General features: G+C 35.8%; 1 protein-coding gene across 14 annotated transcripts in view; it reads left to right on the forward strand.

The window, feature by feature from the left end:
- PHF20L1 (PHD finger protein 20 like 1) overlaps nt 1–15,116 on the forward strand; it is an 81,964-nt gene that overhangs the window by 9,947 nt on the left and 56,901 nt on the right. For 6 of the 14 annotated variants that reach the window (XM_081816569.1, XM_081816565.1, XM_081816567.1 and 3 more), the window contains exons 3-6: nt 9,946–10,117; nt 10,262–10,346; nt 13,779–13,867; nt 14,091–14,180. In XM_081816569.1, coding sequence (XP_081672695.1) covers nt 9,946–10,117; nt 10,262–10,346; nt 13,779–13,867; nt 14,091–14,180 — 436 coding nt within the window. The remainder of the gene's footprint in view (nt 1–9,945; nt 10,118–10,261; nt 10,347–13,778; nt 13,868–14,090; nt 14,181–15,116) is intronic. The other 8 variants (XM_006735598.3, XM_081816574.1, XM_081816575.1 and 5 more) reach the window with 3 other exon arrangements.

Here is a 15,116-nt window from a genome sequence, read left to right on the forward strand (position 1 = left end):
CATGACCTGAGCTGAAGGCAGTCGCTTAACCAACTGAGCCACCCAGGCGCCCCATTTTATTACATTTTTTACTGTTATGTTAATCACCATACATTACATCATTAGTTTTTGATGTAGTGTTCCATGATTTATTGTTTGTGCATAACACCCAGTGCTCCATTCAGTATGTGCCCTCTTTAATACCCATCACCGGGCTAACCCATCCCTCCCACCCCCCTCCCCTCTAGAACCCCCCGTTTGTTTCTCAGAGTCCTGAAATTTCAAAACAAATTAACTGATATTGAAAAGACAGCTTAGTTTTGCTATTCTTCATAAGGTTCCTAGTTTTTAGTATTTTTATATGACTTTTTATTTTGAAGAACTATTGACTGTTCCTACTATCACCTTCCATAGATCATTAGTCAACAAATAGAACTTTTCTTTTTATTAAATTGGAAATTGATGTACCAGTATTACATTATTTCAGTAACTATAATTAACTCAACTTTGAGAGAATTGTTGCAGTGAATTTGAAGAAAATTTGGATATTTAATACTCGATGTGTCTTAAAAGTATTTTTTCATTGCCAAAAAGCTAACCCTCTTTAATTAAAAATGAATCTGTTCTAGTTCATCATGGTTAGGTAAGGTAACAAAGCTGCTTACATGAAATGATTTTATTCCTAAAGATAGCCAGCAAAGCTTGTTGAATTTTGGCAGGTTGGTAAAGAATGAACCCGAAGTTTTGGGGATATCATGAGATGTGGTTACTATTCTAGAAAATTTTGGCAAATGAATTGTGACTTATGAGGCAAAAACTAAGTGTAGGATTATATTTGTCGAACTAGATTAGTAAATATTATTTTTAAAGTCACTTAGTGTTTTTCTTAGTTCTATAACAAATCATACTCTAGATTCCTATATTTGGGGGTTGGGAGGGGCAGAGGGAAAGGAGAGAGAGCATCTTAAGCAGGTTCCACACTCAGCATGGAGCCCCATGCAGGGCTCGATCTCAGTACTGCAAGATCTTGAGCCAAAACAGAGAGTTGGATGCCTAACCAACTGAGCCACCCAACCGCCCCTTGATTCCTATCTTAATTTTTAAATTTATTTTATAACAATTTTGAAACACCCTAAAAGTTAAGCTACTTTCTTTTCTCAGACTCTTTTCATTTTAATATGATGTTTCATACTTAGGCACAGTTGAGATACAGTATACCTTTTGTTTTGAGAAATTTTAATAATAAAACAGCCTTTTTATGTATAGGGAGATGTTTATTTTGTTCTGTATAATAAAATCTGTTTTCTATACTCTTTGGGCTAACAAAAACCAGTTTTAGGCATTTTGTATCAAAAGCACTTATATAAAATTGAATTTGCAAGAAAAACGTGATATAATCTGACTTTCATCTTATTTTTGTTTTCAGTACCTCTTGATAAGAGCACCCTATATTTGAAACACTGCAGTAAGTGTGATAGGAGCTGAAAATCATCAGTTGGCAAGATGTAGAATATATATTGAATGTAAGCACCGTCTTTAAGGACAGACAAACCTCAGTTCAGAGATCTGCTTAAATACCTATTTTTACTTGAGCAAGTTACTTAACTGTTCAGAGCCTTTGTGACCTCTCTTTAATAACTGGGAGCAATAATAGTACCTAACTCAGAAAGGTTCTTTGAGGATTAAGCAAGATGGTGCTTATTAAAAGCTTATCATGGTTTTTGCCACATCAGAGGCACTTAGTAAATGTTAGCTTTAATTAAAATAACAGCATGAATATTGGTTATTTTAAGTAGAGAGGAGTCAGTGTAAATCCTTAAAACTTGAATCAGTAGGTGTATAAACCACCTATAACTCCTGTAGTAGTAAAATAATTTTCTAAGTGCTAAATATTAAGAAATAGAAACTAAGTGGATGTCAACCTGCTAGAGTTTAGAGTTTTGTGACAAAATTAAGTAACGAGGAGTTTGGTCCTGTTAGTCTGAACGAAGTATATGAAATACACAAACTTCTGGTAAGATATTGGCATTTTTTGGATAGAGTAGGAAAGGAATTCTTGATAGTCTAATTGATTCTTACGGTGGGAGATGGTAATGAGTAGAAAGGTGGGTGTAGGCACTTTGATTGGTTAGAACTGACTGAATGAATGTAGGCATGGCAGGAGATTGAGGTGCTAGGGAGATAGACAGCAGTAGGAGTTTGAATCCGGGGATCTGAAATGAAACCTTAATTTGAAAGGTGGCGGTATCAAGGTTCTAAAGGAAAACACGTGGCTAACTCGGATCTTACCCGTTCTTTCCTGCAAAGGTTGTGGACAGTTAGGCAGCAGGGTGGTCTGGCAGCTTGTACTGGACATGTGTCCTGAGGGTGGATGCCCCTGAAAAGAGGACAGGAGGGATGATGTCATGGGACGCTTAGAATTCAGTGTTGGAGAAGATGTGATTTTGACATATAAGCTATTATCTGAATGTTCTGGAAAGTCTAGATTCTTTTGTACTTCATTTTGGAATGTCAAGTTTGAATTAATCAAAAGAGTTTTGTTTTCAGTATGTTCTTCAAGTGTGAAACAAATTAACATGCAGTACCTAAAAGCACTTCCTCTAAAAATACTATAATAATACTAGATGACATTGTTCTTGTAGTTTAATCAGTAAGTTGAATGGGTGAGAGAATGCTTTTGAAAATTACAAAGCGTAATATAAATTGAAAGTGCTTCCGGGAAGCTAAAATTTTAAAAGGTTACTGTGTTATAAGAATATTATGTTTGTTTTGGATTACATTCTACATTAATTTTTATTATTTGGCAAATAATCCTCCTCCTGACATTTGTATGTGAAGGAGTTCTTACCTCTGTATTTCTAGTTCTTCTAATGTGTTTTAGTCATTTTTTATGACACACATTAGTTTCTTGCTTATGAAGTCCTTATACACAGAAGTGTCTTGAGTTGTTAATCCTAACTCCCTAAATTTCTCTAACATTTAGATTATGTGTAAGTCAGATTTCAAGTGTGTTTCACTATTTACAAATTAGAGACCTACTTTATCTAGGAGAACATCTAATTTAGGTATTCTTTCTGTGTACTACTATAATATATCTTTACTCTTTAAGCTGTAACATTGTATTGTAATTGTGTTCACTTATTTGATTCTCTTTTTCTCTACCCTCCTTCCTGAATTTGAGTTTATTGATTGGAATAATACTTTTATTTGTAGCTTTATTCCTACTTTAGTGTTTGGCACACAGTGAATTAGAGACTCAGTGTTTATTGGGTTAAATGAATGAAGAACTGTCAATTTTTAAAGTTACATATATAGAAATTTTATTCTATCAATATAAACAAATGACTGTTATTTAAAATACATAATTTGAATAACTATTGGGACAATTTTTTTTTTTTTTTTAAATTTGACAGAGAGAGACATAGCGAGAGAGGGAACACAAGAAGGGGGAGTGGGGGAGGGAGAAGCAGGCTTCCCGCCGAGCAGGGATCCCGATGCGGGGCTTGATCCCAGGACCCTGGGATCATGACCTGAGCCGAAGGCAGATGCTTAACGACGGAGCCACCCAGGCGCCCCAAGGGACAAATTTTTAAAATACTTTGCCTTTTTGTTGGGGTGGGGGTCACTGGGCTGGCTCAGTTGGTTAAGCATAGGACTCTTGACTTCAGCTTAGGTCATGATGTCAGGGTCATGAGATTGAGTCTGCTTAGGATTCTCTCTCTCCCTCTCTCCCCCATCCCTGCTTGTGTTCTCTCTTTCTCAAATAAATAAGTCTTAAAATACTTTCCCTTTTGATTAATGTGGCACTTATTAGAGTGAATTCTGATGGTCTTTAGGACATTAATAATGTTGTCTGGCCTTGTTCAATGGATTGTTATCTATCAACGAATAGTTAACAACTCTGCCTGGTGGCTTAAGTGCAGGAGGTCCTAGGCCATAAGTGTGTCAAGGAATTTCTCTTGTCATTTCCTCATGGTTGACTTTTCTTTATCAATACAAGTAAAGATCTGGATATATCAAAATAGATGACAAATCAGAATGAGCTCAAATAATCTTTAATTGTTTTAGTGTTATATTGAATATAATTTTTTTTAATAGCTGCATGCCCATTATTTCTTTTTCCTTCCAAGGATAATGGAGTACCTATATTATGAGTGTTAATAGATAATCTTGCCTTCCAGAAAGATTTTTGTTTTTAATCATGGGCCCCTTTGAAAATCTGATTGAAATTGGTAACTCCCCCTCAAGAGAATACTGGTTTGCAGCTACATGAACTGTGGCATTTTGCATACAGTCTCAGGGCATTGTGGTCTCCTGATGTAAGTGAATCAGGACCTGCCCATGTAAAACAGGTGAGCTAGTATAGCAATTCATCTGTAATGGTAATTCCCACCTTAGATTTCTCATATTCTTTTTGTGTTTTGACAACACTCGAGTTGATACTGTAGGGAACTGATCCAGTATATTCATTGTACAACCAACCTCTTTGGTCAGTATTTGGTTCTTAATGGGTTGTGGATTTGGTCCAGAATCCATAGATATTGCTACTTTGAATGGTCTTGTATAAGTGGGAGATAACCAGTAACAGTGTTAAAATGCTGGTATTCTCAGATGAGGCAATAAAGCATTATAAGAGCTCAGAGAAGATGAAAATAATTTTTGTTCTTGGTAATGGATTTGTTCTACTCAGTAATTATAGCCACAGTTTAACTTGACCATTACAGGACTTTGACCACACTAATTCAGAAAGGGTCCTGAGGAGTCAATTGACAGATGATGATAGTAGAATTGCATGTATGAAAATTCTGTGAAATTCAGCAAAGATCATTGTCAAATCTTCTCAATATTTCTGAATGCTATTTGTTTCCATTAAGCCTAATACCAGTTTTAGGGTGGATTATATTTCTTGTTAAGTTTGCTTGTTACACTTGTTCGGAATCAAGTGTAAAAGACACCAGACCTAGGCAGACCTAGAACAATGAAGGCAATCCCTTGTTTTCCACACAAGTAAATATCAGTTAAGCAATGCATGAGTTTCAGACCGGGATTATAGTAGGGGATGTCGATAGTGAACATTTTACAATATTTTGAAGTAACAGATGATAAGGGTCAGAGAGCTCTGTGTAGAATTCTCACACTGAGGAATCATACTTCCGTCTCTTTCTTTTGAACCCTTAAGAAATGCCAACCATGGTGTTTCCTTTTCTTCTTAGCCCTCATTGCTTTAACTCTGAAACCCCACCCAGTCTCCCACTTCTCAGATCTTTGCCCAAATCAGTCATAAGTGTCTGGGACTCACTTCTTTACTTTAACAGTTTTCCATGCTTTAGCCTTTAAAAAGATGACAAAACAAAAACATTATCACTAGATCTTCCAAATTCATTAAGAAAAATTTTACGTTCCATTCATACTCAATTATAATAAAACAATTGTGCATCAAAATAATGTCGCTCTAGGTCAAGATAGGCATTTGTGAATACATTTATTCAACAGTATTTTTCATTCACTGTGTGTATCAAGGCATTATTACTGTGGGCCATTTGCTAGGACAGAGAGATCATTTCACTATATAGGGACTCTATGTTAAGTTGCCATTTTGTGCATTTTACATGTATAGCAAAGATTTTGATGTAGGGTTTTTTTTTCCTGAGGTGTTAGTGATGAACCAAGTTAAGGGATTTCCTATTGTTTGTAGAATGACAGGGCATTTTGTTAGTTTGCTATTACAAAGCCCTTCAGTTTGAACCTAGCTAATGAGTCCAGTCTGATGTCCCACTATTCTCCTTTATTCACCCTGCTTGTTGTATAGTTTAGCCAAAGGGAACAGGTTTCCTTGAACTGTCCCTCCAGTCTTTGATCAAGAGGTTCTTGAGGACAGAAACCTCATTCTGCTTCTCTCTGAATCCTCATTATTTGGCTGATTGCCTAAACTTGGTTTTAAGTAAATGAACATTGATTGGCTAACTGAAAGTGTGTACACTTTACCTTTTTTTGTACCTTGTTCATTAAGTCTAAATCCTAGAAGTTCCTTACCAAGACCAACATAGATAATGTCTCCCAAGAACATTCAGTGAATTCCCCAATTTTCTCTGAACTATTATTAATAGCATTTTATGTAAAATTTTTGTATATACTTACCAGTTTACCATATATGATATAATTACTTTGATATAGGCATTATCCCATTTCTCCTATAGGCTTTTGTGCCAGTTGGTTTTGGCCATGAATACTCTACCATGTGTATTCTTGGACTGTGTTACCTATACCTTGGGGTGTTACCAGGATCCAGGGAGATAAGGTATATAAAGAGCAGTTGACACTCAGTAAGGAAAGAACATAGAGCCTACTAACATACATGTAAATATTCTGATTCTTTTCTCTCCTTATCTGACTCTAAGCAAGCTCCTTGAAGGTAGGAGTTAATTATGTTTCCCTTTTCTGTACCAACAGTGCCTAGCAAGTGCCTTAATCTTATTAGATGCCCAAATATATATGGAATGAATGAACAGAAACTTAGTCATTCTTGATAATGGTAATATTTATGGCACTTTTATTTAAGGTTCAAAATTTGATTAGTAAATGTTATAAAAATTAAGAGAGATAATCTTGGGTATTTGTGTTACTTAATTCTTGGCCTTCATCCGAAGTTTATCAATCTCTAGATACTTATGTAAAGTGTATATAACATGCTATAGATTATCCAGAAGCAGTTCCCCAAAATATAATTTTTAGTCTGGTTGTTACCTCAGGCATCCTATCAGTGAACGGAATTTGAAATATTTTCGCAAAACTCTAAGTTACTTAAAAATGCAACCCAGATATAAATGATTTGAACTTACTTGGATTCTGACTCTTTGCCGAATTCAGTCAAGTTATGAAAATAAAGATGCATTTAACTCTATTACTGTGGACCATTCTCACTTGGAGAAATGTTTTAAATATGTGGAGTTGTTTATATTTGAATTTGAAGGAACCTAGAGAATAAACCCCTAATATTTTGATCAAAAATAAAAAGATGTGATAATAAACATGTGGAATTAGAAATTTATCCATTTTTATAATTGATAGAAAATGTCTTTATAATGGTGAAGTGGCCAGTGAATGCTGGAAAATAAACCAAAGAACATTCTTACCTTTAGGCTTCCCTCAGTGCTAGTGCCAGTTTTTATGTTTCAAGAACCGGAGGAGCAAAAACATACAATCAGAGCAACACTGCAAAAGACAATCATTAAAGCATTGATGCTCAGTGGGTGGGGTAGGCATGTTCACCTGGGGGAGTATGTTAATTCCCTGGGTTTTCTTGTGTTTATGCTTTGCTTTTCTTTTTTAAAATTTTTTTATTGTTATGTTAATCACCATACATTATTAGTTTTTGGTGTAGTGTTCCATGATTCATTGTTTGTGCATAACACCCAGTGCTCCATGCAGAACGTGCCCTCTTTAATACCCATCACCAGGCTAACCCATTCTCCCACCCCCCTCCCCTCTAGAACCCTCAGTTTGTTCTTCAGAGCCCATCGTCTCTCATGGTTTGTCTCCCCCTCCGATTTCCCCCCCTTCATTCTTCCCCTCCTGCTATCTTCTTCTTTTTTTTTTCTTAATGTATATATTATCTGTTTCAGAGGTACAGATCTGTGATTCAACAGTCTTGCACAATTCACAGCGCTCATCATAGCACATACCCTCCCCAGTGTCTATCACCCAGCCACCCCATCCCTCCCACCCCACCCCCCACTCCAGCAACCCTCAGTTTGTTTCCTGAGATTAAGAATTCCTCATATCAGTGAGGTCATAGGATACATGTCTTTCTCTGATTGACTTATTTCGCCATTTGCAATGACGTGGATGGAACTGGAGGGTGTTATGTTTATGCTTTTCTTTAACAAAACGTTTCTTCATCCATACTCATTCCCCAAAAAAGACTGAGAAGAGTAAGCTCTAACTTAAGGTTATAACGTCGACAGCCTTCTTAGTTCTGAAGAAATGTACAGATTGTCTTTAACATCACTTTTTTTTTTTTTTTAATTTTATTTATTTATTTGAGAGAGACAATGAGATAGAGCATGAGAGGGGATAGGGTCAGAGGGAGAAGCAGACTCCCCGCCGAGCAGGGAGCCCGATGCGGGACTCGATCCCAGGACTCCAGGATCATGACCCGAGCTGAAGGCAGTCCCTTAACCAACTGAGCCACCCAGGCGCCCGAACATCACTTCTTGTTTGTCCTGAGCAATCCCCGAGTGGCCGGTGTGTGTCTGTCATTGGACTAGATGTTGGGGGATGGGGGATACAAGGATGGACATGACTCTGTTATTCCTTGAAGCTCACAGGCCAGAGCATGTCCCTTAGATTTCTGCTATCACAAGAAATGTTAATAAGAGTTTTGTGATAAAAGGATTACCTATTTCTTTTACTTCGGTAATAGTAAATGTTTTATCCATGTTGATGGGACCAAGAAGCCTTTCAATAAAGAAAACAGTGTGACTTGTTATCCAGTATTTTCCCACTCTATTTAACCACCAGACCCTTTTGTGGGGCATGGGTATTAATTAAGTTGCAAGGCTATAAATGCTCCACAGCACACAGTTTGGGAACCTGCCCTGAGATGGTTATTGGCCATGTGGGTGCAGTGAGAGCAGTTGGGGCAGGGAGCTGGGAGGTCTTTACACACGGGATTACACATTAAACCAAGCCTGGAATGAGGAGTAGAAAAGGAAGGGGGGGATAGAGTTTAGGGCTAGACAGAACAGAGTGTACAAATGCACAAATGTTTGACAGAGCTCGGTGTTTTTGAGGAAGCCCCAAGTAGTTCAGTATCATTAAACTGAAGTGGGGAAAGAAGCTATACACCAGAGAAGGATTCAGGGCCCTTGAAATGTTTAAGAAGCCTTGAATAGCATGAGTGATGTATAAAGCCCGTAGTAATCAGTTCCTAAAATTTGAAGTTATGTAAGGTCTGTCGTGCTTCATAGTGAAAGCCAATTTTCTGTAGGGAGAAGAAAAGTTCCAGATTTGTCAAAAACTAGCAAAAATATGAAACTATTATGGCTGAATCATCTACCCTGTGCTGCTATTGAATTCTTAAGGTTATTTAATGATACTTTTTAAAAATTTTTGAGTCATCTGTGAACATTTAACATGATACATTAGGAGCGATGAAGCAATTTTCCATGTTAAAAGTTTCAAGTTAATTTCTATTTTAGAATTTATAGTAGGAGAATCATCACACATAAAGACAGAACAATGTGATGTTTTTATATTTTAGAATTTAAAGTTTAACTGAGCTTTCCCTAGTTATCATTGATACACGTTATAAAATATTGGAAAGTGTAGAGAAATATAAAAAACAAAGTGGTTTTGTGCCATAAAGAGACAAATGTACGTGTCAGTAGTTTTTGCTAGACAAATTTGTTTTACATACTTAAAATTCTGAACACAGTGCTGCTACTTTTTTTCGTTTTCCACATTGTGTTTTCCACATGTGTAAATACCACATTTAAAGACTATATAACATACCATTCAATGGATATACCATTGTTTGTATAGCTGTAGACAGTCTCCAGTTTTTCTAACTAAATTTTTAGATGGTTTCTATTTTCTTTGTTATCATAAATATTTTGTATATATGGTTCCAGAATTGTAATGATAGAGTTAAAAAGTGGGAATGTGTTTAAGGCTCTTGAAGCGTGTTTTCAAATTACTTACCAAAACAGTACAAGTAATTTATATTTCCATTGGGAGTGTATTGAAGTATTTATTTCACTAGGTATTGAGACCAATCATTTAAAAAGAAAAAAAAGACAAAAATAACAAACTTTGTTGGTTCAGTAGTTTAAAAATCTGGACCCATATTGTTTTGTTCATGGTTTTAATGGTAAGCAATATTTCAGTTAAATTATCCTTTTTAATACTTTGTGTAAACAAATGTAAGAATTTTCTCTTGATATGAAGCTCCTTTTTATTTTGGAGGTATCCTTCACGAATTGAAAAAATTGACTATGAGGAGGGCAAGATGTTGGTTCATTTTGAGCGTTGGAGTCATCGTTATGATGAATGGATTTACTGGGATAGCAATAGGTTGCGACCGCTGGAGAGACCTGCATTAAGAAAAGAAGGGCTAAAAGATGAGGAAGATTTCTTTGTAAGTATTAAGCTTTTTCCATTTGCTAGCTATGTAATGATACATTTCAGAAGGAATTCTGTTAAATATTACAAAAGCTTATTTTTATAAAGGAAATGCTTATTTATTATACATGGTATTGATCTTAAAAGTTGTTTAAAATAGGATTTTAAAGCTGGAGAAGAAGTTCTGGCTCGCTGGACAGACTGTCGCTATTACCCTGCCAAGATTGAAGCAATTAACAAAGAAGGTATGTATTTGAAGTAATCTGAGATTTACAATGGGATTAATAGTAAAATTTAACTGGATTTCTAATTTTAATTAATTGTGTAATTGTTACATATGGTTGTTACTTTTCTTTGTTTCAGACTTAATAAATTTCCTGCTAATATTCTTTTTTGGGAGTATTTTATTTGTAAATATAGAATAACATGACACCTGATCTACTTACTGCCTAAATAAACTTTAGGAGCAGTAGATAATTGGTTAAAATTGTGCAGCATTCAGTTCACAGGCTTACATTATATGCATTTTATTTCTTCTTCTCTGTTTCTAGTTTGTCGGCTAAGTTATTTTTATGAGCAGTTCAACCAGAATGTGAGGGAAGGTTAAAGATACAAGGAAATTCAAATCAGGTCAGCTTGGAAGTAAAATACAGTACAGTGTTTTCTGAGGAAAGAGTGTGAAAATTTATCAATTTGAGGGTTTCCTTTATTGCATCTTTCCCCTGCCCCTGTTTTCTTCATTTCTATAGATAAAATTGAAAGTTAAGTTTCCTAATAGCCTTTGTGGTATCTTATATGATATTGAGCAAAAATTACTGAACTGATCAAATGTTGAAAATAACACAGAAATCAGGTATGTTAGTGTGACCGAAGACGAATACATCTGTTGGGCATATAATGTATTGAAAAAAACAGAACTTCTAGACTGATTAACTTGGAAAGGCTTGAGAATTAGTATTTAAATTAGTATTAGGAATATACTTAAATATTTTATTTTTTTAATTTCTTATTTAAAATCTCACTTCTAAAAGTTGTAAAATAGTTTACAAGTGTATATTTCAAGTCAGTAATACATTAGTATTCTATAACAATTTCTTAAACTTGACCACTCATTCATTCTTTTCACTGAAGAGACACACATTGAGTGACAGCTTCTTTGCAAGAGGAGCATTTAATCTAAGTAAGGGGATGCTTCCTTTAAACCTGAAAGACAAACAAGTCAGCTAGATAAAGAAGGAATGAAAGGCTTTTTCAGACAGAAGAAATGGTATATTGCAGAAGAACAGAAGAGAGGCCTTTCACTTTTTAGGAATTGCAAGACTTTGGTGTGACTGGAATGAGGGAGTCCTTTAAAGGGAATAGAATATCAAAAGAGGTGGGAGAGAGAAGCAAGGATCTGTGTATGCAATGTCTTGTTACAGAATTTGAATTTTATTTGGAGGTGATGGGAAGGAACCGTGGAAGGGATTTAAACTGAGGAGATTTAAAGTAACAAACTTGAGAAAAAATGGGAGCTAAGAGCAGATAAAAGGGGAAAACATTTAAAAAGAGATATATTAAAGAATGTTAGGTGTGGAAAAGTAAATCGTTGCTGTCTGGCTAGAAATTATGATATAACTTTACAAAGGCCTATTCCAATTTATTGCTTTAAGGAATGGAAATAACATATATGGCTATGATTTTACTACCTACCTCTAGTCACCTTACTCCAGGAAGAGTTGAGGGGCATCTCCGTTGTCAGGTTTGCCGGTTACTTTTCCTTTTCTGGTCTGGCCCATATCCTCCCTGTGTCTTACACATGTGCACTCCCTAGCTTTCTAGTCCAGAGCCTAACACATAGGCAGTCAATAACAGTTTGTGGAAGGAAAGGAGGAGGTAATGGATCAATTCTGTTGGATAGTAAATGGACCCACCCAAAATAAAAGAATATGAAGCACAATTAAACAACATTCTCTATTTTAAGGAAGAGCAGTTCCTTTAAGAGTGGAGAGCTTTGAGACCTTGCCTCCATGCTTAAAGCTCCTTGGGAGTATAGCATATACAAGTCCACGTATACACACACATGCAATGCACTCAGAAGCAAAGGCCCCATATTTTATCCTATCCCGTTTGTCAATGGGCATAGAATACAGAAAATTAAATTTGTATTAGTGGAAGAGTGAAGACACTTATTGTAGTTTCTGCCATTTCAGGAGGAGTTTAAGTGAGCCCTTAGTGAAATATTGGCAGATGTAATTTCTTTTTAAAAAATCTCCATTGGAGGTATTTGTTTTGTGATGTCTGTATGCCCCACATGGTGGATGAGCCTGCCCAGCCCATGACCCCAAAGAAAAACAAAGCAAAGGAAGCCTTCAAGAGGCTTTCTGTTCACTGTAGAAGCTAAACAAAACTAACAAAAATGAACGTTTAGGTGTTTGAAATATGTCTTAGGGAAGTTGAAGAGGAGGGACAGATTTGTAAACTGGAGGAAACAGGGGAAGTGTTCATATTATGGGTGGGATTTAAAGAGCTGATCCTTGAAGAGTAGGTTGGAGGGAGGAAAGGAGAAAGGCATCATGAGAGCCGAAACAGTGTGATCAACAGTGGGGAGGGATGAATGCCCAGCTGGCGTAGTGTGGAGCCTGCTCTCCTCTGCAAGGCCATTAATGAAGAAGGAAGAGAACAGTTGTGATGGTAGTGTAAGGTGCACGTATGGTTTGGTATTCTCACAGTTTTCCCAGTGTTTTTATATCCTTGCTACTCAATGGATTAGTTTTTTTCAGTAACTTGGGTCTGCATCTTTATATCTTCAATATTGTGAATTATGCTAATTATAGAAAAGATGAAATCAAATGATGTTCAAATTAGAAAATTAAGGAAAATCTTTGTACATATATATCTGGCTTTGGTGCCATCTTCTAAGCCAATCATAGTAATCATCACACTTATTGTTTATACTTCTTTTGTAAAGGTCAAGTGTCTGTTTACTTAAAATGGCTCTCAGCCCTCATTTGTACGGGAAATGATAGAAAAATATTGAAATTTCTTAAGTATAAAATCTATGTAGTTTATACATTTTGTGGTAGTACTGACTTTTGTTGACTTGAAAGCATGACCTCTGTAACCCAAAGTGAATATACTTTGTGATTGTCATGCAAACAGGGTCTCAAACCCTAAGAGCAGAATAAGTGAGTGGGGAAGGCATGGGGTTGGGGGCGTAGTTATGGCTGTGCTGCTGCTTAGGGGACTGCTGTGGACAGAGCCTTCAGCCTCTTGGAATTCAATGTCTGTCTGCACAGCAGCACTTTCACCTAGATGGTCTGTAAACTGTTTTCTAGCTTAGAAGCCTGTGGATCTGATTCTTATTTGCCAGTTCGTTAATACTGTGAATGGAATGATCTCTCCTTGAGTAAATGATTTTTTGTCTCTATATCAGTTCTTTCTCTCTAAAAAGAAACTTTCAAAGAGAGCAAAGGATAATTCCTATAGAAATATTATTTATGTTTGTAAATAATGATTTTATTAGAGGGAAAGGGAAAATAAACTTTAACCCATTTGATGGAGTTCTTAATGGGTGTGTTTGCAGTTACTGCAATTACAGTGTATATACTTCTGTCAGGGCATTACTTGTTAGATTTCAAATGTTGCTGTAAGATTCAGTTGTATTTTCTAATGATTCTGACTTGCTCCTGTTTCAGGAACATTCACAGTTCAGTTTTATGATGGAGTAATTCGTTGTTTAAAAAGAATGCACATTAAGGCCATGCCCGAGGATGCTAAGGGGCAGGTAAGGGTGTTCAGCATTCCTAGCTACCCAAAGGGATGTCTTCTTGAATGGTGACCAATCAAAACAAAATTTATATATATATATTTTAAAGTGAACTAATTGTAGGATTATGTGCTGATAGCCCCAAATAGCAGCAAGAAAAAGAAGCTTAGAATGTAAGATAAATTATACACTTGATTTTTGCTTCTTTGGCTTTAGACCTGCTAAAGTTATAGGTCACTAGTTTCTGTTCCAGGTGAAATCCCAGCATCCACTAAGCTGGTGTTGTCCTATCGACCCAGCTGGATCGTGTAACCAGTCTATGGGAAGTGAGGTAAGTGCCTTTTTTTAATTTCATTTTGTTTTTCCTGGTATATAGTATCATTTAGAAAGTTAATTTTTAATATAAAATTTTATATTGAGCTTCTTATCTTCTTCTTTCCTTTTATAAATCATAGTCATTAATCTTCTTTCAAAAGGCGCTTACCTGACACTCTGTAGGCTGTTTCAGGTAGGGCTCTCTGAGTCATGGGATGTAAGCAGTCTATTACATGCTTTGTCACTGCTCAAAGCAAGAAAGAACGGTAAGCATTTAAAGGAGAATCTGGGATGAAGTTAAAACCATGATTCCATTGGTTGAATATGTTTCCTGAAAGATTGGAAAGAAAAGGTGCCAGTAGAAATTTAAAATATTTTCTTTTATGTTCTGCTGTTATTTGGGATTTTCAGCACCTGGACCTACAATTAATTTTAAGAATTGAAAGTAATCTGTAAAAATGTCTAATATGGAAATATGCTACATATTTGTTCCATACATGTGCAGTGAAAAGTATCATTCTGAATTGTGTTGAAATCATCTGGTCAGCTCCAGCCAAATGTGTACGTTTAGTAATCTAGAAATGTACATCACCGCATTAAAAAAAAAAATGATTCCTGAAAGCTTCGGAGAAGCATGATTGTTTTAAATCACCTGGTTTTCAAAAATATAGTTTTGCAGTCCTCAGCTAGCAAATTTTTTTTCCCCAGTTAATATGGAAATGCAATTTAAAATGGAAGTGCTTTTGATCAGGAAATTGCTTTGTGTCTTCTTACTTCTACGTATAAATAAAATGTTCCTTTGAGCATTCAGTGGTGTGATTTCTTGATTACTGCATAGAAAGATTGATTAAAACATTGGGAACTTAGTTTAATATATATCTTTAGTTAAACAAAAAATATTTATTTATTTTTTGCTTTAAAGCTATTTTATTCTGGTTATTCAAGTGTTTGT

The sequence above is a fragment of the Leptonychotes weddellii genome, chromosome 4 (assembly GCF_054177405.1).
Source record: "Leptonychotes weddellii isolate Sample4059 chromosome 4, ASM5417740v2, whole genome shotgun sequence".
Taxonomy (NCBI): domain Eukaryota; kingdom Metazoa; phylum Chordata; class Mammalia; order Carnivora; family Phocidae; genus Leptonychotes; species Leptonychotes weddellii.